The sequence below is a fragment of the Phasianus colchicus genome, chromosome 1 (genome assembly GCF_987193195.1).
Source record: "Phasianus colchicus chromosome 1, bPhaCol1.hap1.1, whole genome shotgun sequence".
Lineage (NCBI taxonomy): Eukaryota > Metazoa > Chordata > Aves > Galliformes > Phasianidae > Phasianus > Phasianus colchicus.
This window is the reverse complement of record NC_143436.1, coordinates 120536832-120553717: the sequence shown is the minus strand read 5'-3', so window position 1 is coordinate 120553717 and position 16886 is coordinate 120536832. Positions and strand designations below refer to the sequence as shown.

Genomic DNA, 16886 nt, shown 5'->3' with positions numbered 1-16886 from the left:
AAAATATTTTTCCATTATAGTTCAAAATACTGTAGTGTGATGCAAGCAAGGTAATACAAATAAAAATGCAAGTAAACAAAGGAGTAGCCACACTCTCAGTTCACATGAAATAAAACTTCTTTACAGTAAGAAGTTAACAAATACATCCCTAGAGCTTTCCTTCAGTCTACTGGGTAGTAGCAATTGGTACCTTAGTATGTTTGGCATATTGTAATATATTTGACCATGTAAAGCTTTGCTTGATTATTTTATTTTTAGCACTTTTACAATTTCTTGCCAGGCAAAAAAATAGTGGAACCAGAGTATTAATTATCTGGTTAATTAATTATATTTCTTTGAATTATTTGGTGAAGAATATTAAGATTTAGGCTGCAGTGCGAGATAAACTGTTCTCTCATTCAATGCATGTAGGTTTGGAAGCTATGGACATTAAAAAAAAAATCACAATAATGACTAAGGTTTAAAAATAAGAACCTTTATCAGTCCAATTTATCAGAGGACAAACCTAGAGGATCCTGGAGAAAAAAGAACACTCTATTTTCTAACCCACACAAATTTTATTTGAATATTTGGGCCCTTTCCCCCTGCTAAAGAGTTTTGTACTCCAGTTAACAACTATTTGGCACAGAAGCTTGATGAAAGACAGAGAATTTTAGCAGTGGTATCATATGAAGCTAGACAGAACAACAACTATATACATATATATATACACCAGAGCTAGCAATGACTTGGCATTCTCACAGACAATTCTTACTCTTGTCTTAAACTAAAAATATCTGTAAATCCAATATTTCAGAAAGACTCACAAATCTCAACTGTTATGTCAAAAGAAATATTATTTGAGGTACTGTTTATTCCTCCCAGTTTCTCCTAATCTGTACATTTCTTAATACACAGGGAAATTCACACTTAGAGTTTCTACTTGTACAGCTCTGCCAATAACAGTAACACCAGTTTGTTTCAATAATGAATGGCATAAAAAAAGCATGCAAAAATATTTGCTATTATCTAATAGACAGAAAATCAATAAACATGTCTAAATTAGCTGGTTTTGTTTCTGTGACGTTTCTGAGCTGCTGAATATCAATTCAGCTCATGCATGCTCTCTTTCTTTTCCATATAAAAGCATGGTGATTATTATGACAGACTATTCCATCAAGAAATAATTAGCCATGTATTAGAAGATGGTCTCACTAGAGGCTGCCAGTGACCTTGTTCTAAATTCCAGAGTTCCAGCATCTTTTAATAGCTTTGTTAGCATCATCTAAGAACTTGTATTAAGTTCTAAAAACTGCATTACAAATATAACCCACACAAATGTTAGAACATTACAGCTTTGACCACCAAATTACCCCAAAAGCTATATTCTCTGTTGCTTTTTGTTCTGTAAAATTCTTACATGCTTTGAGTAACTGAAATGTGATGATAACCTTAAAATGGCAAATTTGTTTCCACTTTCCTCCTGGGAAATTTTAGTCACTAAAAGCTGATATCATAATAACGAGCAGAAGTACTGGCAGATTTTGAGGGCAATATGAATTTTAAGCGACACGCTGATTCTGTAAACATCCTGGCTGTTACAGTGATTCAGCATAATTTGGAAATGATACAAAAAACATGACATCAAACTATCAGATTTTGTTCTAGGCATACAATTTTGAATTAAAAAAAAAAAAATAAAGGAAATAAGTGAATCATTAATTAAATTATGTGCAGAAGGCCATCCATCATTTTCACAAATGAGGATAATTCAAATATGCCTGTAGTATCTAAGAGACTTCTCTGATGCAGTTGATTACATTACCAGTTAATTACATATGCTCAACAATATTACCTCTCATCTTCAGTGGTCAAATTAAGAAGTCTTACCAGACATACAGAAAAGAATTTTGCCATTTTGTCCAGTTAGTCCAAAGATGAACAAGAGCTAGGTACAGATATATCAAAGGAACTAGGGATTGAGTACCATATAAAGCAATGTACTTGTTTCTTAAACATGTAATAAAATTTCAGTTTTGAAGGTGTTCAGCTCACACACAAAGTTCCTGCTGCTGGAGAAACTGACTTGAGTAGGGCACTCAGCAAAGGACTAACAAAGAAAACAAAAAAGATTCCTCATCTACATGGCAGCAAAAAAAGGCATGGCTGGGACGTGAAAAATCTGGCTAGGAGGATGGATCCAGAATGAGGGAGATAAGGCAATGCACTGGAAGGAGAATATCAAGGACATTAAAAAGAAATTAATGCAGTCAGATAAAAAATAACCAAATTCAAGGACAACTTCGTCAAGTTGCTGAATCACACATGATTGATCAGTTGCTATATTTGGTTTGTATCTGCTGAACAGAAAATAAAAGCTGAAGATTGATAAACTGTAGGTGTGAAGATTTTTAAAGTTTGAATCAATATCAAAACACTTATCTTAGTTCCTATGAGTCATAAGGAAAAAAAAAAATCCTGAGCTTCTCATATCTCCAAAGCTTTAAAAAATAAGATAATTAAGAATGAATGCTTTCTGTGGTGAAGATATGAATAAATCTACTAGTCATACCTATCTATCCAGCAGTCAAACATGATCTCTATCAAACTTTATTTTTATTGAATCAGACCTGATGCAGTAACATTTCCAGTCATTTGCAATCTCCTGCCACACAAACTTTGGAATCATTCAGAGAAAAATTGTCAACAGAAATTAGTGCTGGCACAGGAAGACCACTAAAGTTCTCCAGCTGGTAACTTCTAAATGATGCTTCTCAACACAGTATCAAATCTCAGGTGTTAAAAATCACAGAATCACAGAATCACAGAATTGCCAGGGTTGGAAGGGACCTCAAGGATCATGAATCTCCAACCCCCCTGCCACATGCAGGGCCACCACCATTCCACCTAATGCTAGACCAGACTGCCCAGGGCCCCATCCAATCTGGCTTTGAACACCTCCAGGGACGGGGCATCCACAACCTCCCTGGGCAGCCTGTTCCAGTACCTCACCACTCTCTCCGTAAAATAATATAAACAGTTTCTGTTAGGAAATTGCTCAAAGGATTTTCTATAATCTTCATGTATTACTTTATACCCATATGAAGGAGGGTTGTGGACTGGTATTATCTTCTGTCCAAGGATAGCAAAGACCCTCAAAAAAGAAGCTATAGATATTAAGCTGCTTGATTCACTCACATCAGGCTGTGCAACGCAGGGGGTAGCCCTTCAAAGCACAGTTCAGTTCTCAAGGGCTGGAGCTAACAGTGGTGCTTGAAAATCATTTGTCCTGAATATGACTTTAGAGGACTGCCGGTTGCTCTGTATTTCTTGTGCCCCCCGTCAGTAAGGTGCTAGAATATAATATTTGCATTCTGAGTGCTACAGGAAGATGCTCACAGCTTACTCAGAGCCAACTTTCAAACTGATGATTTATTTTTATCAAGGAAGAGGAAATGTCCTTAGCTCAAGTTCTGAACATAGAATAACCTACGTAAGGTGAAACAGTGGTTTTGTCAGAGGCAGTCCCCATGCACATAGAATGACAAGAGGCAGGGGGGGATTTGTAGTACTGGGAAATTGCAAAACTCAGTTTATCTGCTGCCTGGGGGGCTAAGTGGACATGAAACAGCTGCTGCTTGCAGCCTGATCCTTGAGGCAAAACAAAACCAGTGAGGGTGTAGCTGAGTGCTATGTTGGGCTGAAGTGACTCAGGAGCTACTTCAGCCTTCTGTGCAGGCGAGGCAGACAGTGAAAACCTCATAGATTCCTCCTGTGCAAGACCTTCCTGTTAGAACAGCTAAATGCCTCATACACAGAGGTTAATACAAGCGATTCAAGCAGTATATCTGCTCAACAGTGAATCAAAAACGGCTTTGTCTTCTTCAAAGTGTTATCTCACTTTGACTTACACAAGCTAAGTGCAGTATTTTCCCTAGGGTTCAGGGCTGCCCTGCAGCTTTTGGGATTCAGACTAGGTAGGTCTAATGCTATCACGTGTGTTTATTTCAGGTTACAGTGAGCATGAAACGATATCCATTAAAAGGAAACTATTTATTTATTGCACAGTAGAACAGGGATTTGTGCACCTAGGGATTTCACAAGTAATTCAAAGCACAGAAAAGCACAACAGCTGTTTGGCGTTATCTTCTCATGTGTGCTTCCCTCCTTCACTGTCTGAGCCCTTTGTTTTCTGCAGTTTAGATAAATCTGTTTTCAAGGATGGACTCATAAAATCACAGAAGCATCTCAGCAGAAGAGCTAATGCTAAACAGTTACTCTGCAGTAGAAATTCTATGCTTTTCCTCATATGTAAGGTCTTAACAGCTGCAGAGAATGCAAAGCCAAACAGTTTAGCAAACAAGACTACCATCTAAAATGAGCAGTGGAAGCCCAAAACTATAATTGATACAAAATTTAATTCTAAATCAACATTTGAGCTACAGCTCTCAAGATTCTGTATTTCCTTCAGGGTTTTGTTGTTATTTTTTAGTCTTATACCCATTTCTCCTTGGAGCACAACAGCTTTGGAGGACCTTTTTTGATGCAATTTCAGTTGTGATGTGCCTAAAAGAATTAAGACGGATCAATAAATGCTGAGAACTGATAGCAAATAAGAAAGATCTGTAACTTTTGTTATAAATCAAGAACTAGTAATCAACAACTGATGAAAAAGCATATACAACTACTCTTTGTAACAGACAAACATAGTAAAGGCATGTTTCTATGAATGCTTGTGCTTTTCCTTTATTTAAACTATCTATATAAACAGTAACCTAAGAACCAATTTCATTTGTTGTAAGCATTAAAGTCCCACACTTCCAGCATGTAATTTTGGTAAACAGGTTAACAAATGCAAACAAATGCTGCAACTAAACAGAATGCTTTGACCTCATTTGTATTTGAATAAAGTAAGACTGTTTTGTACTTTTGGGAACATAAAATATATATTAAAAAAAAAAAAAAAAAAAAAAGTAAGATATTCTGCTCATTAGGCACAGCAAGGGTCAAAAGTTTTTCTTTCCCTGTTTGAGTTCCAGTTTAAAATACCATGCATATTACATGACTACAGAACTCTCATTACTGAATTTTTTCCATATTCTGAGATTTCTAGATAACAATTCTAGTAAAGTAACTGAAGAGATGAGTGTTTGTTGTTCAAACACTTATAAGCAACGCTCTATAGATTTCTCGAGAGTGCCAGTCTCTTTATCTCTTGTGTGTTTCTTCTTTTCTCTGATCTTTACATTTCTTCCAGCTGCAATAGCCAATCCTGCATACGTGCTTAATGGATCACCCATTTCATCTTTATCCATTTATTTCTTCTTGTACTCATCTTTCTCTGTGCTTGAAATTCTGCAAGCATTCATGTACTCCATGAAAGCAGTCCAGTCCTTCATTTCAAATCAGTACAGGAACTTAACGCAGAATCAAGGCCACATTTTGTTCCAGCCTTCCTTTCCTCTGTTCAGCTCATCTCAAAACCCAGCAACTTAGTAACAAATACACCTCAAAACATACCTTGTGCTTTTCCTTTTGTAGTCCTCAAGGCTCAAACACATTTCCAACTAGGTCACATTCTGATTGTATTGACCTCAAACTGGCAAAATCCACATTCAGCAGATTTTAGGTCTGAGCCAGTGATAACTGTGAGAAGGCACAACTTCCTTAAGGCCCAGCAAACCTCTCATACATTAGAGCTTTTGAAAGCACTGTTAAGACTGTAATTTTATTTTTAGCCTGCAGTGTGTCATGTATCTAGCGTGACAAAATCTGAATAATTCTTTATCCACTTCAGTAATACGTGAAAGTCAAAGAGATTAATTATTAGATATGTTCATAATTATTTTTAGAAAAAGATATTTGTTATGTCTATAAAAAGATGTGCATGATATTAATTCACTAACTGATTTTGATAATATCTTAATTCATGTACTATTAACAAATTCTGTTTGGTATTTACTTGCTTAATTACATTTAATCACTATTGCTATGCTATTACTTTTTCCTTTAAAGTTTTTGCATGGACTTAAGATAACATTGCATGATGACTGATGTATACCCTTTTTTAATCTTCTTACATATTCACCCTTTAGAAGTCTACTCATACCCTCCCATCAGTGCACACCTCAGCTGTAACTTCTAAAACTATGAGAGTTAGTCAGCATTGTGATGACTTACAGACACTACACACTGACCTAACTACTGTATTTTGTTTTTGTCACTACTTTAGTGTAGTATGTGAATGTGAAGAAAAACAAGTGGTAGCAAAAAGCATGCATCAATATTTCTGCTACCTCGTAAATAATTTTAAATTAGAAATCTTTAATCCTGAAAACCTTAATCTTAAAAACACAATATTCAGTTTCTCCTGTAACACTTTACAGTCTACAGTGGTTTCACTCTAAGAGAACGAGGGTTAATTTTGCCTTTTAGCCACCACTAAATTACCACTAAAATTATGTGAGTAAAAGCAGTGGGACTGAGTGCTCTAGTTCACTCAATACTTATACATTCCAGAAAATTCTCATTTTTGGTTGATTTATTGTGGTGAACTTTCTATCTCTAAAACACAGACTGTGCATTTTAGTCACATTTCTTTTTAACTGCACTGCCAAATTCAGTGCAAATTCAATAAAATTCAATTCTGTATGGTATACTAAATGAATGTTGAAGAAAAATATATAATAATGTTGCAAAAGCTGTTTATTGACTGGATCTTTTAGGGCACTGTGCCCATTTTTGTATGCTTGATTTCACAGAGACTATATCAACACTCTAAGTACTAATATTCATAACTGCATATGTGTGAGTGTCCATTATTGCTTCCAAAGACCACAACTAGAATAGATGTTGTATATTTATATTTAATGCATGTTGGTCATTTTCATTGCATGTAGGGCTGAGTACATTTCCCATAATTCTTCTGTTTTTACATTGGAATGGAAGCCCTTCCACGCTTCTTGAGGCATCAGTCAACAGATCCTATATAAGCGTAATGGTTTAAGGACATTGGAAAATCTGAAGTGTGTGGGAAAAGCACCTCCAGCTTGAGAGGGAAGACAAATTAGTTCAGCAGAGGCCAAGAGAGGCCAAGTGTCTATTACCAGCTCTCGCTTGCCCCTGCAATGGCCAGTCTCTTGTGACTGGTCAGAGCTGGACTCTCCCTTACAATAAAATTTTCAATGCCAGGCTGGATGTGGCTCTGGGCAGCCTGGTCTACTGGTTGGTGACACAGCAGGGGGGTTGAAATTAGATGATCATTGTGGCCCTTTTCAATCCAGGCCGTTCTATGATTCTATGATTCTAAAATCTAGATTTCGTGTTCCCTTGAATGCTTGGCCTACCCATCTCCCGTGTATCAGCTCTCTGGCAATGCCATGTTATCAGTAAAAAGAAAGGGAGCAGGAAACAGCCCAGGAGCTCGGAGCTGAGGTGCTCTTCCTGATGGTGGCAGCAAGGAAAACTCCCAGCAGATCGCTTTGGGAAGGACAAAATGAAGCAATACGTGTGCAGAACACAGAAGGAGCCTGAAAATACTGATAAACTGACTGAAAAACAGCATGAAAACGTTTAAACTCTAGCAAAGAGAAGGCTTAGCTTATTGTTGGATTCAAAGCACAGACACTTGTGAAAAAAAACAACTGCTACAAAGCTTTCTGTGTGGAAAATACAGATTGTGGTTGGCGTTATGAACTCCCAGCTGTTCCACAGCTCAGCCTGTGAACCCACAGACCGACACGTCAGAGCTGAAGAGCCAAGAGAGTAAGTTTTTTTTAGTAGATGTGTCCTGAGTGCTGACAGAGGCCAAGTATATCTGGTGCACACAGGGAAAGGTGAACTGGAAGCTACAAACTGCAAAGGGCTCCCCCAGCACTGGTGTCCTCATCGCTAAAAGAACTTTTTAGAAATAATGGGATAATTGAGAGCGTGATAGTGGTTTTCGTTTATTTAGTTTTGGGGGGGAAAGAGATCAATGTCACCATTTGTATAGGCTGATAAAAGTATCACTTTTCCTTACTCTTCGCTTTGTACGTGTTTGCCTTTAGCGCTCACGGTTTGAGTTAAAAAAGACCTGAGTTCTGAAGACGTGACCACATTACACGCCACTCTCCCGACAATTGCAAAGGCGACAGAGAGGGGACCTCAACCCTCAGGCAAGGCGGGGCGTGGCGGCGGCTCCTCCCGTATTGCCCCTCCCACCCCATCCCGAGCCAATCGCGCAAGTGCGGTCACGCCCGGGTTCAGCACGAGCAGGACGGACGGACGTCTCTCTGCGCACGCGCAACGCTGGGCGGGGCAACGCCTCCCCGCATTCTCCCAGTGCAGTGACGTCACGGCGTCACCTGCCCAATCTCGATACGGATCCCGGAAGTGTCCGTCTGGACAATGCAACCGATGAAGAAAGGTTCCGGAGTAGGTTTAGTTCCGACAGGCTCCTCCTCGTGAGCCGCCGCGACCGCCGGCTGGACTGCCACAATGATCCCGATCCCTGTGGTGGTGTGCGTGCTGGGGGGCTGGTGCGCCATCTACCTGGCGGATACTCTGCTCAAGGTGAGGGCTGTGGGCGCAAAGCCCAACGGGAGCCCTTAGGCGGGTCAGCAGCGCCGCTACCCTCCCCCCGCCACCCCCTCTGGGCTGGCGGAATCCGGCACCGCCGCCAGCCAGCGGCCTCCCCGCCTCCTCTCCCTCCTCGGGGGCCGGCCACGGTCCGCGCCTCGCCCGCGAGGGGCCGCCGCTCCCCTGCGCGGGCCCTGCAGACCTGAGGCTACCCGCGCTGTCCCGCCAATTAGAATTAAGGGCTGCCTCAGGCCGCCGGGCCCACAGCGCTGCCCCGCTCTTCTCACTATGACGTGCGGTGGCACAAGAAATACGAGGAAAATATAAAATGAAAGGTTCCACCTAGAATTCTCTTGCTTTTTGAAATTGATGCTACAGTCCAGGAACTGCTCTGTTTCTACCAAGTACGGATAAGGCCTAGCAGTATCAAAGTAACAAGTGTTCGTTTTGTCACTGGTGTGAAACACGGGGAAAAGTGCTGTAAGGAAAGCTATGTTTTAGCTGATGAGGACCCTTGGAAAATTAAGTAGCTCCCCCTGCTGCTAATTGTCGTAGAGCAAATGCAGCAAAGGCTGGATCTTACAAATGCAGTCGACGGTGAGAGCCATTAATTATCAAATATTAATCTGTACGTTTTAATCTTCAGATTTTAATACATCGAGTCTATATTATGTCTATGTTAAATATATCAAGGCTATATTTGGTAACAAGCACAACATTGCTGGGAAACACATTAGAGAATTGGCTGAACACAAGAAGAACGTGCTCCTGGTTGAGTGACACTCTAAAAACCATCAGGAAGATCAGTCAGCAGGCTGATGTTCTTCTGGTGGCAGTTTTGTTTCTGATGAAAAATCTCAGGCTGTAAAGCAATCACTGAATTCACATAGCAGACTCTTGCGGCATGGTGCTGGGACCCATTTGTATCTCTGAGATTTGGAAGATTTTATTTCAGAATTAGAGTTTAAAATAATTCCTTTTTGTGAGTGAGAAGGGCCGGTGATTTTCTCCGAACCTAAAAGCAGCAAAGGAGAAAAAAAAAATCTACATTGTTTGGGGGCAACTTAGTATCTACTTTATATTGAGAAAGAAAAGGGAATGCCTAGAATGCTCTTGCAAGCAGGAGAGTCCAGGAGTTAAATTGTAACTTTGATGCTTTAACTACAAGTTATCTATGGTTATTAACCTTCTGGAAGTATGTGGGAGCTGCTGGGTTTCAGTAGATCTTGCTGGTAGATCTGTTAAGTTTCAAGTACCACAGCCAAAATAAATTATGGATTAAATAACCAGATTTACGTAATTAGGAAACTCATGTTTGTTTTATTGCTAGTACTCTAGATCTCCCAATACACTCTTAACTCTGAACTGCTGGCAACTGTAGCAAATTGCCTAGCTCTTCAGTCTTTTTCAGTGTAAGTGCATGAAAATGACATACAGAATATGAGTGAAAAGTACTTCTGGAGTACTTTTCTGTTCATTATACTGATCATGTTTTGGGCAAGAGGATATGTGCTGTAAGTTGATGTTTATTTTGTAAACATTTTAGATGTGCAATGTCTCTTGCTTAATTTGACCTCTTATTATTTTTGTTCAGATTTCAAGCGTTTCTGTTAGGCAGTCTCACTCTTTGGGATTCTGTAATAAGAAAGGCAGAACTATGTATATAAATGACATTTTGCACAAATAAATTCACCTAATATTGCTTGAATTACAAGGTACATTTGTGTTAGCAAATCAACAATGATTCAATCTGGGTTTTGGAAAATTTCTCTTGCTGCTCTTCATTTGAACCACTGATGAGAAAGCTTCCTGGTGAAGTCTGGATCTTACAAAAGGGAGTCACTTAGGCAGACCCCTGAATTGCTGCTCCCCAGCATGCTAAGTCATCCCATTTGTCTGAAGGACCAGGGATGTGAAAAGGGTAGAAGGTTGTCCCTGCTTCTGGTGTCAGAAATAAAAGATGCTTTAGGCCCATTCAGTCGAGGTGAGCCTTCAGCTTTTAAGGTCAGGAAGCTGAAATGGTCTAGGGCTCTTGAACAGCCTTTGTCAGCACAAAAGAATGTTAAGGGCTCCTGCTTGCTGGCAGATATTTATGGAGCTCCTGGAGTATTTAGTAGGCGGTCATTAATTTGAAAGATTGCATAAATAAAAAGGGTATTGCTTTTATAGTAAAATTAATGTAGCAGAGATCACTTAGAGTTCAAGTTAAAGAAGCTGAACCCAGGTCTGTGGAGGAGGATTGAGATGAAACAAAGGGTAATAACATACCTCATACCAGGGCAAGATGGTGCGTGTCGTAATGTTATGATCCTACTGGACTCAGAACAGAAGGAGCAAAAGTTTGCGTAGAGCTTTTTAATACGCTTTGAAAAGAATGTAGTAACTTGTTTCAAGGGATGCTGTCATTTAGTGATTATGAATACCATTTACAAAGCAAAGTTGTTTTTTGTGCCACTTTGCAAAGGTATTGTTCAAGAATCCCGCAGTTCTCATTAAGAGCTGCTTATTTGTTTATACCTTGCTAGTAGAGAAGGGCTGCGGTTTAGTTAGAATGAATTTGAAGGGATGCATTAGTGGAATTTCTAGGGGAAATGTGGTTGATGTTTTTGTATGTGGTAAGAGAACAAATATTTTTGAAGTGCCAGATCTCTATTTCTGATTATAATGCTTGTTTATTTGTTTCTTTTTTGGTTGGTTGGTTTTTGTTTGCTTAGATTTCAGAGTGTTTGGGATTGTTTTTTTTTTTATCCTATGTGAACAGAATGGGTTACATATGTTTACTGAATTTGCAGAAGACGATTTCTCATGTCAGATGTACTTAATGTCATGCAGATTTTTGTTCTTAATTATCAGATAGATTATGTGAGAAGGCATTTTTCTTTGTTTCTCTGTCCTAAGTGTTATTTATAAAAGTGTAATACTCTTTGTCATCTCTCCTATTAAAAGTAGGCTAGCAAATGCTGAATGTGGCTCTGGTTGTGGATAGTAAACCTAACAGTGCTGTAGGGAATGACTGACCAGTCATTGACTAGGAGATACATTACAACAAAAATTTCTGTGGTTGTCCTCAGCTGACTGAACAAAAATATGACTAAACATTGTAGAAGTTACACAGAAACATATGAGTAGAAAAGATAACATGGAAGGCTGTTTCTTGAACTATTTTTTTAATTTAATAAATTTTAGTTTATGTTGTTATTAATTCAACAAAATGAGAAAAGCTATGGATATGGTTGTTGAAGATATGACACGCTGCTTGTTTCCCATCACCACCACAGAAGGAGAGAAGTAATGCAAGGAACTTGGCAAGTTCTAAATTTGTTTCAAGAACTGTGGAAGACAGCCAGGAACCTGTGAAGATCTGTCTAGGGGCGTAGGGAGTCTCTTGTGAACTGCACATTCCTGACATCTCCAGTAGGTGCTGCTCCTCATAGGGAAATTCAGGAGCAATGTTATAGTTCAGACAGCTCTGAAGACTTGTCTGGGTTATGTCAGACACACTCCTGCTCTGATACACTTTTCATCAGCTACAAATTTCTCTTTTAACCTCTAAGGAAAGCTGTCCTTCTTTGGCTTTCTGATACTAGCTTCCAGGAAGCAGGCTGAGGAAGGACTATTGAGAAAACCAGCACCATATATTATAAAATAGCAGTTGCAAAACTACTTCCATTCATTTATAATACTGGGTACTAATGCAATAAAGTATTAATTATACAATCTGTAGGTTGCATTCATTACAAAGACAAATATAAGGAGAAATCTTTGGAACTATTAGGAAGGTGTACCAACAGTATCTTGAAAAACTGTAAAATTATCAGTGAAATTGCTGTTGCAGACTACAGGTTGGTAATTTTAAAGTCCTTCTGCCTTTTTGGTAGTATGACCATGTATTTCAAGTCTCTTCAGTAGTAGTCTGTGATTGAAAAGTAGACCTCATTTTTACTCTTGCTAAAGGATACTCCCACTACTGATCCGCATCTGACCAATATTAGAAACAAGTTGATGCCAACAGAAAGCCAATAGAATGTGTTTTTCTTTATTGGAGTTTTAAAAACATTTACTAAAATATAATTATATAGAAAAGAAATACCATAAAAGTTCATTTTTTAGCCTTCTATCAGTTAAAAATCACTCAAAGTGTTGTAACAGTAATAAAGATAATAACGTTCTTATTTGCTAAATACTACTGAATATCCAGTTTCTCTCATAATCCTAGAACTGCTGTGATTTACTCAAAGCAGTGGCATAGCTTTTTGTACTATATGTCACACCTATGAGTCAAAGAGGGTAGTGACATAGTGGAACAGGTTGCCCAAGGAGGTTGTGGATGCCCCATCCCTGGAGGCATACAAGGCCAGGCTGGATGTGGCTCTGGGCAGCCTGGTCTGGTGGTTGGTGACCCTGCACATAGCAGGGGGGTTGAAACTAGATGATCATTGTGGTCCTTTTCAATCCAGGCCATTCTGTGATTCTGTGATTCTTTGGCATGTACCTGGAGTTATGTTTGTCTTTACATATGAATGGATCTCATTTACTGCTTGGTCACATAGCACAGAATCTTCCTTCCAGTTTTGGGTTAACCTAACTTTCCATTGTTTTGCAGTCATCCAGCTCTTTGAAGGCATCTTATGAAGACTGGTTGGTGAATTATGGCTTGAGTGTCTCTCCTTTTCACATGCGATGGCAAACAGCACTCTTCAATCGGCAGTTCTACAACTGGGGGAGATGGAAACCCAGATTTCTGTATTTATGGTATACACTCAGGATATTTTTTTCTGTCAAATGAGTACAGAGGCAGCAACTACCACCATATGTATGCCTTTTATCTATAGCAGTGGAATGGGTAGATCTGGTTATTACTGTAGTCTAACAAAAAAATTGAACAAACATGGTAGCCATAAATGTACTGTGTCAGCAAAGTCTATCTCCTCTGCTAAAAATAACGTAGCTAAGTTATACACAGATATACTGTAAAACTAGAAATCCATAAACTGTATTTCTACCTAGGGTTTGAGCCATTCATAGTTCTTAAATATAGAGCTGTTACATATGTTACTGTCTGAGGAGGTAGATATGAAAGCAGTTTCTCATATCCCAGATCTGTCCATTACTGTACATTGAGTTTTCCTCTGATCATGCCCCTGTTGCCAATCATTCCCCAGGCATTCAGCAACTATACCTAATCAGAAGGACATTGCTCTCATTCTGTCTTTTACTTACCTACTCTTTTCCCTGCTAAGATTGCACAGATTGCTAGTAATGGGTAAATTAGCAGAGAGGTTAGCAAGGATGCTTCTGGACTAGTTTAGGAAATTATTGCTGAACTGCTTATCTACTGTAATTCTATATCCAATCTGAAAAAAAAAAAAAAAAAAGGAGTAGGGCTTGAATTTATTTTCATTTTCTGTATTATATACCCAAAGAGGCAGTTGTGAAAGAGAATTCTGCTTCATATTGATTTCTCTCGCATGGAGTGATTTTACTTTGATTTTAAATAGTTCTACATCAATCACAATTTTTAATGTGTGTAATTTATTACAGCATAATGTTTATACCACTCTATTTAATTAACATTATAGGTACATATTGATTAAAATAGATTTGTTCATTTCCAGTGAGCCTTATTAAGGGTGGTAAAAGAACAATTATGCTGTTATGAAAAGAAAAACAGCTAGTGAATTTAAATGCTTTAGCTAGAAAATAGACTTTATCGCATCATTCAAGTATATAATAGAGTAAAAGAATAATAATGATGAATAAAAATCAGCCATTAGATGGACTGATCTAAATTGAAATGTTTTTCAACATAATGGTTTTAATAAATTAAATGATGAGAGAAAAAATGTCTTTAAAGTAATTGATTTTAACCTAGTGTTACAATTGTATCTCCTAATTTTTCTTCTTTGAGGAAGTTTGAGTCTCATGTAAATGTTTTTTATTTTTTTATTGCTGGTGAAGAAGATGCAAGTATGTATGTATACTACCTCATCACTTGATCCACAGCACTAAATGTGTGATGGTGTGGTGCAGCATGTTAAATTATATATTGTAAAGTTATGTTTTTGTTCACAGTTAATGACAAGTCACTCATATTGAGTAATTGAATAAAGATTAGAATATATAAGAATAGCATAAAAATATTTGAAAATGAATCAAGATGTGATTTGGATGTCAAACAGTTATTAAACAAGGAAAATATTATACAAGTTTATGTTACTGATATATGCTATTAGCACTGTTAGTTTCCTTTAGCTAATGTTTTTGTACTTTATTGTTGATGTGTGAATAGTAGTAGCACTGGGTAAGTTTTGCTTTACTCGTTTTGTCTGCTAAGTTGTACTAATGTGGTTAAGTATATTCTAGTACCTATGCATTTCTTAGCTATTTGCCTGTCTTTGTAGGTTCAGCATGGGAATGGTGTTTGGTATAACTGCTATGTTTGGCTCCGTGATTCTTCTTGGAAAGACACTAATGCAAACACTGACACAGATGCTGACTGAGGCACCAACAGCCCAGAATGATCGTATGCTGCAAGTTGTGGTAAGTGTTTTCTCCTCAGGTCTTATTTGAGGGTTGTGAGCTGATAGTAACCATCTTCTTGATGATATATGCAATACTCAAATTCTCATATGTAAGAATAACCTAGCTGCCGATACTCATTTAAATAAAAATTTGCTATCAGCCTTAAAAATGAGGTGGAGGTGATAAAAAAAATGGGAGGACAAATAAAGGCAAGTATGTGGAAGATCTTATATTAAATACTCTCAGAAATGAGAACTGGCTAGTGATTTTGAAAAGCTTTAAATTATTATACTACTAAGAATGCAAAACAGCAATCATAGTACAAAGAATACAAAACAGCAGTAAGAATTTACCTTCTCTGAGCAATAGAGGCAATTGTGGCCTTGAAGTTTGCAAAATTAATCCATAATCCACAAGAAGAGAGGTATTTTCTTTCATTTATTACTATACAAAGTACTAGTGGAAAGGGAAAGAAATAATTTTAAAGAGCTTTGTGTTATTGTAGAAGCAAAGATTCATTAATGAGGAGATGGCATATTTTTGGATTGTTCAAGGACCTCTCCCCTCCCCTCCCCTCCCCTCCCCTCCCCTCCCCTTTCTTTTCTTTTCAAGATCATTTCCTGATCTAGTGGGTGGCTACTGAGCCCATGGTAGAGTGGTTGGAACTAGATGATCTTTAAGATCCCTTTCAACCCAAGCCATTCTGTGATTCAATGGATCTATCCACTTTTTTGATACCAGAGTAAACTGGTCATCTGCCATACTCAGCTTTTCTATGTAACTGACAGAAATAAATAAAAGGAAAGTAAAGCAAAGATGAGCCCTTGGAAGTAATCTGGTGTGAACTGAAATTATGAAAGCTGAAGTATAGCATAATATTTACAATTTCAGCGTGGAATGGATTCCTCAGTAACTGCATATTGGCAATATCACTGCACTCAAACCAAGGACAGATGAGTACTGAAAAAGATGGATATGATAGGGATAGTGTAATATCATGTATGGGGATAAGATTACTTCTCCTAAGCTGACCTGTGGTTGGTTGATTTTCTTTCCTACCTTATTCTTTCATTTCTGAAATTAATTATACTCAGTTTTATAATTCTGCTTTTAAAGAGTTCCAGTATTCTATTTGAGGGGAATGTGGTAGCATAAGTTGATTCTAAAAAGTGACCCAAACGAGGTTGCAAATAATGAAGAAAAAGTGAGGAAAGACTTCTCCTCCTTTAAATTAGTTATCTATATGTTTCATAATTAATCAATTGCCTTGGAAGAGACAGAGTTAGGTGCTTTCTTTAAAAAAAAAAATAAATTTGTTAACTATATTTCAGCGTTTGGCATGGGTCTGCTGAGCCTTTAGACTTCAGTTTTGGGAGAGGCAAATACAGTTCTGCTTGTGTTCCATTGATAAGATTTTTTGCACCTTTCCTCATTTTTTTTTTTTTTTTTCCAGTCCTGCACTTTATTTAAACTATCCACCAGTAGGTAACTCGGTAGCTGCCCCCTATTGTGTTGGCTGCCTGTTAACAAAAGCAGGGAAGAAGATCAGTTATTAGGAAAGGTTCTTCTTTCAATAAAGGCATTCCTGGAAGACTATGAAATATAAGATGGCAATGCCTATTCACAAAATACTGCATGAATCCTTCATGATATTTAGCTTCCCTTTTAGGTGTATCTTAAACTTGCTTTGACATGTGCACTGAAAAGTATTCAATGCTGTTTTCTCATGTGATGCACTCAGGGTGGCGCTAAGATGGTGGCCTTTGCTGTTGCTATCTGTCCTTCGTGTATGTGGAGCAGAGAGCCACTGAGAACACCACTTAAGT

General features: G+C 38.1%; 1 protein-coding gene across 6 annotated transcripts in view; it reads left to right on the top strand.

The window, feature by feature from the left end:
* The first annotated feature begins 7422 nt into the window (after window positions 1-7422).
* Window positions 7423-16886, top strand: part of MBTPS2 (membrane bound transcription factor peptidase, site 2) — a 41226-nt gene continuing 31762 nt past the window's right edge. For 3 of the 6 annotated variants that reach the window (XM_090124599.1, XM_090124593.1, XM_031599321.2), the window contains exons 1-3: window positions 7423-8532; window positions 13142-13290; window positions 14940-15078. In XM_090124599.1, coding sequence (XP_089980725.1) covers window positions 8458-8532; window positions 13142-13290; window positions 14940-15078 — 363 coding nt within the window. In that variant the 5' untranslated portion in view covers window positions 7423-8457. Of the gene's footprint in view, window positions 8533-8557; window positions 9136-13141; window positions 13291-14939; window positions 15079-16886 lie in introns of those variants that run through there. The other 3 variants (XR_016459877.1, XM_090124615.1, XM_090124589.1) reach the window with 2 other exon arrangements.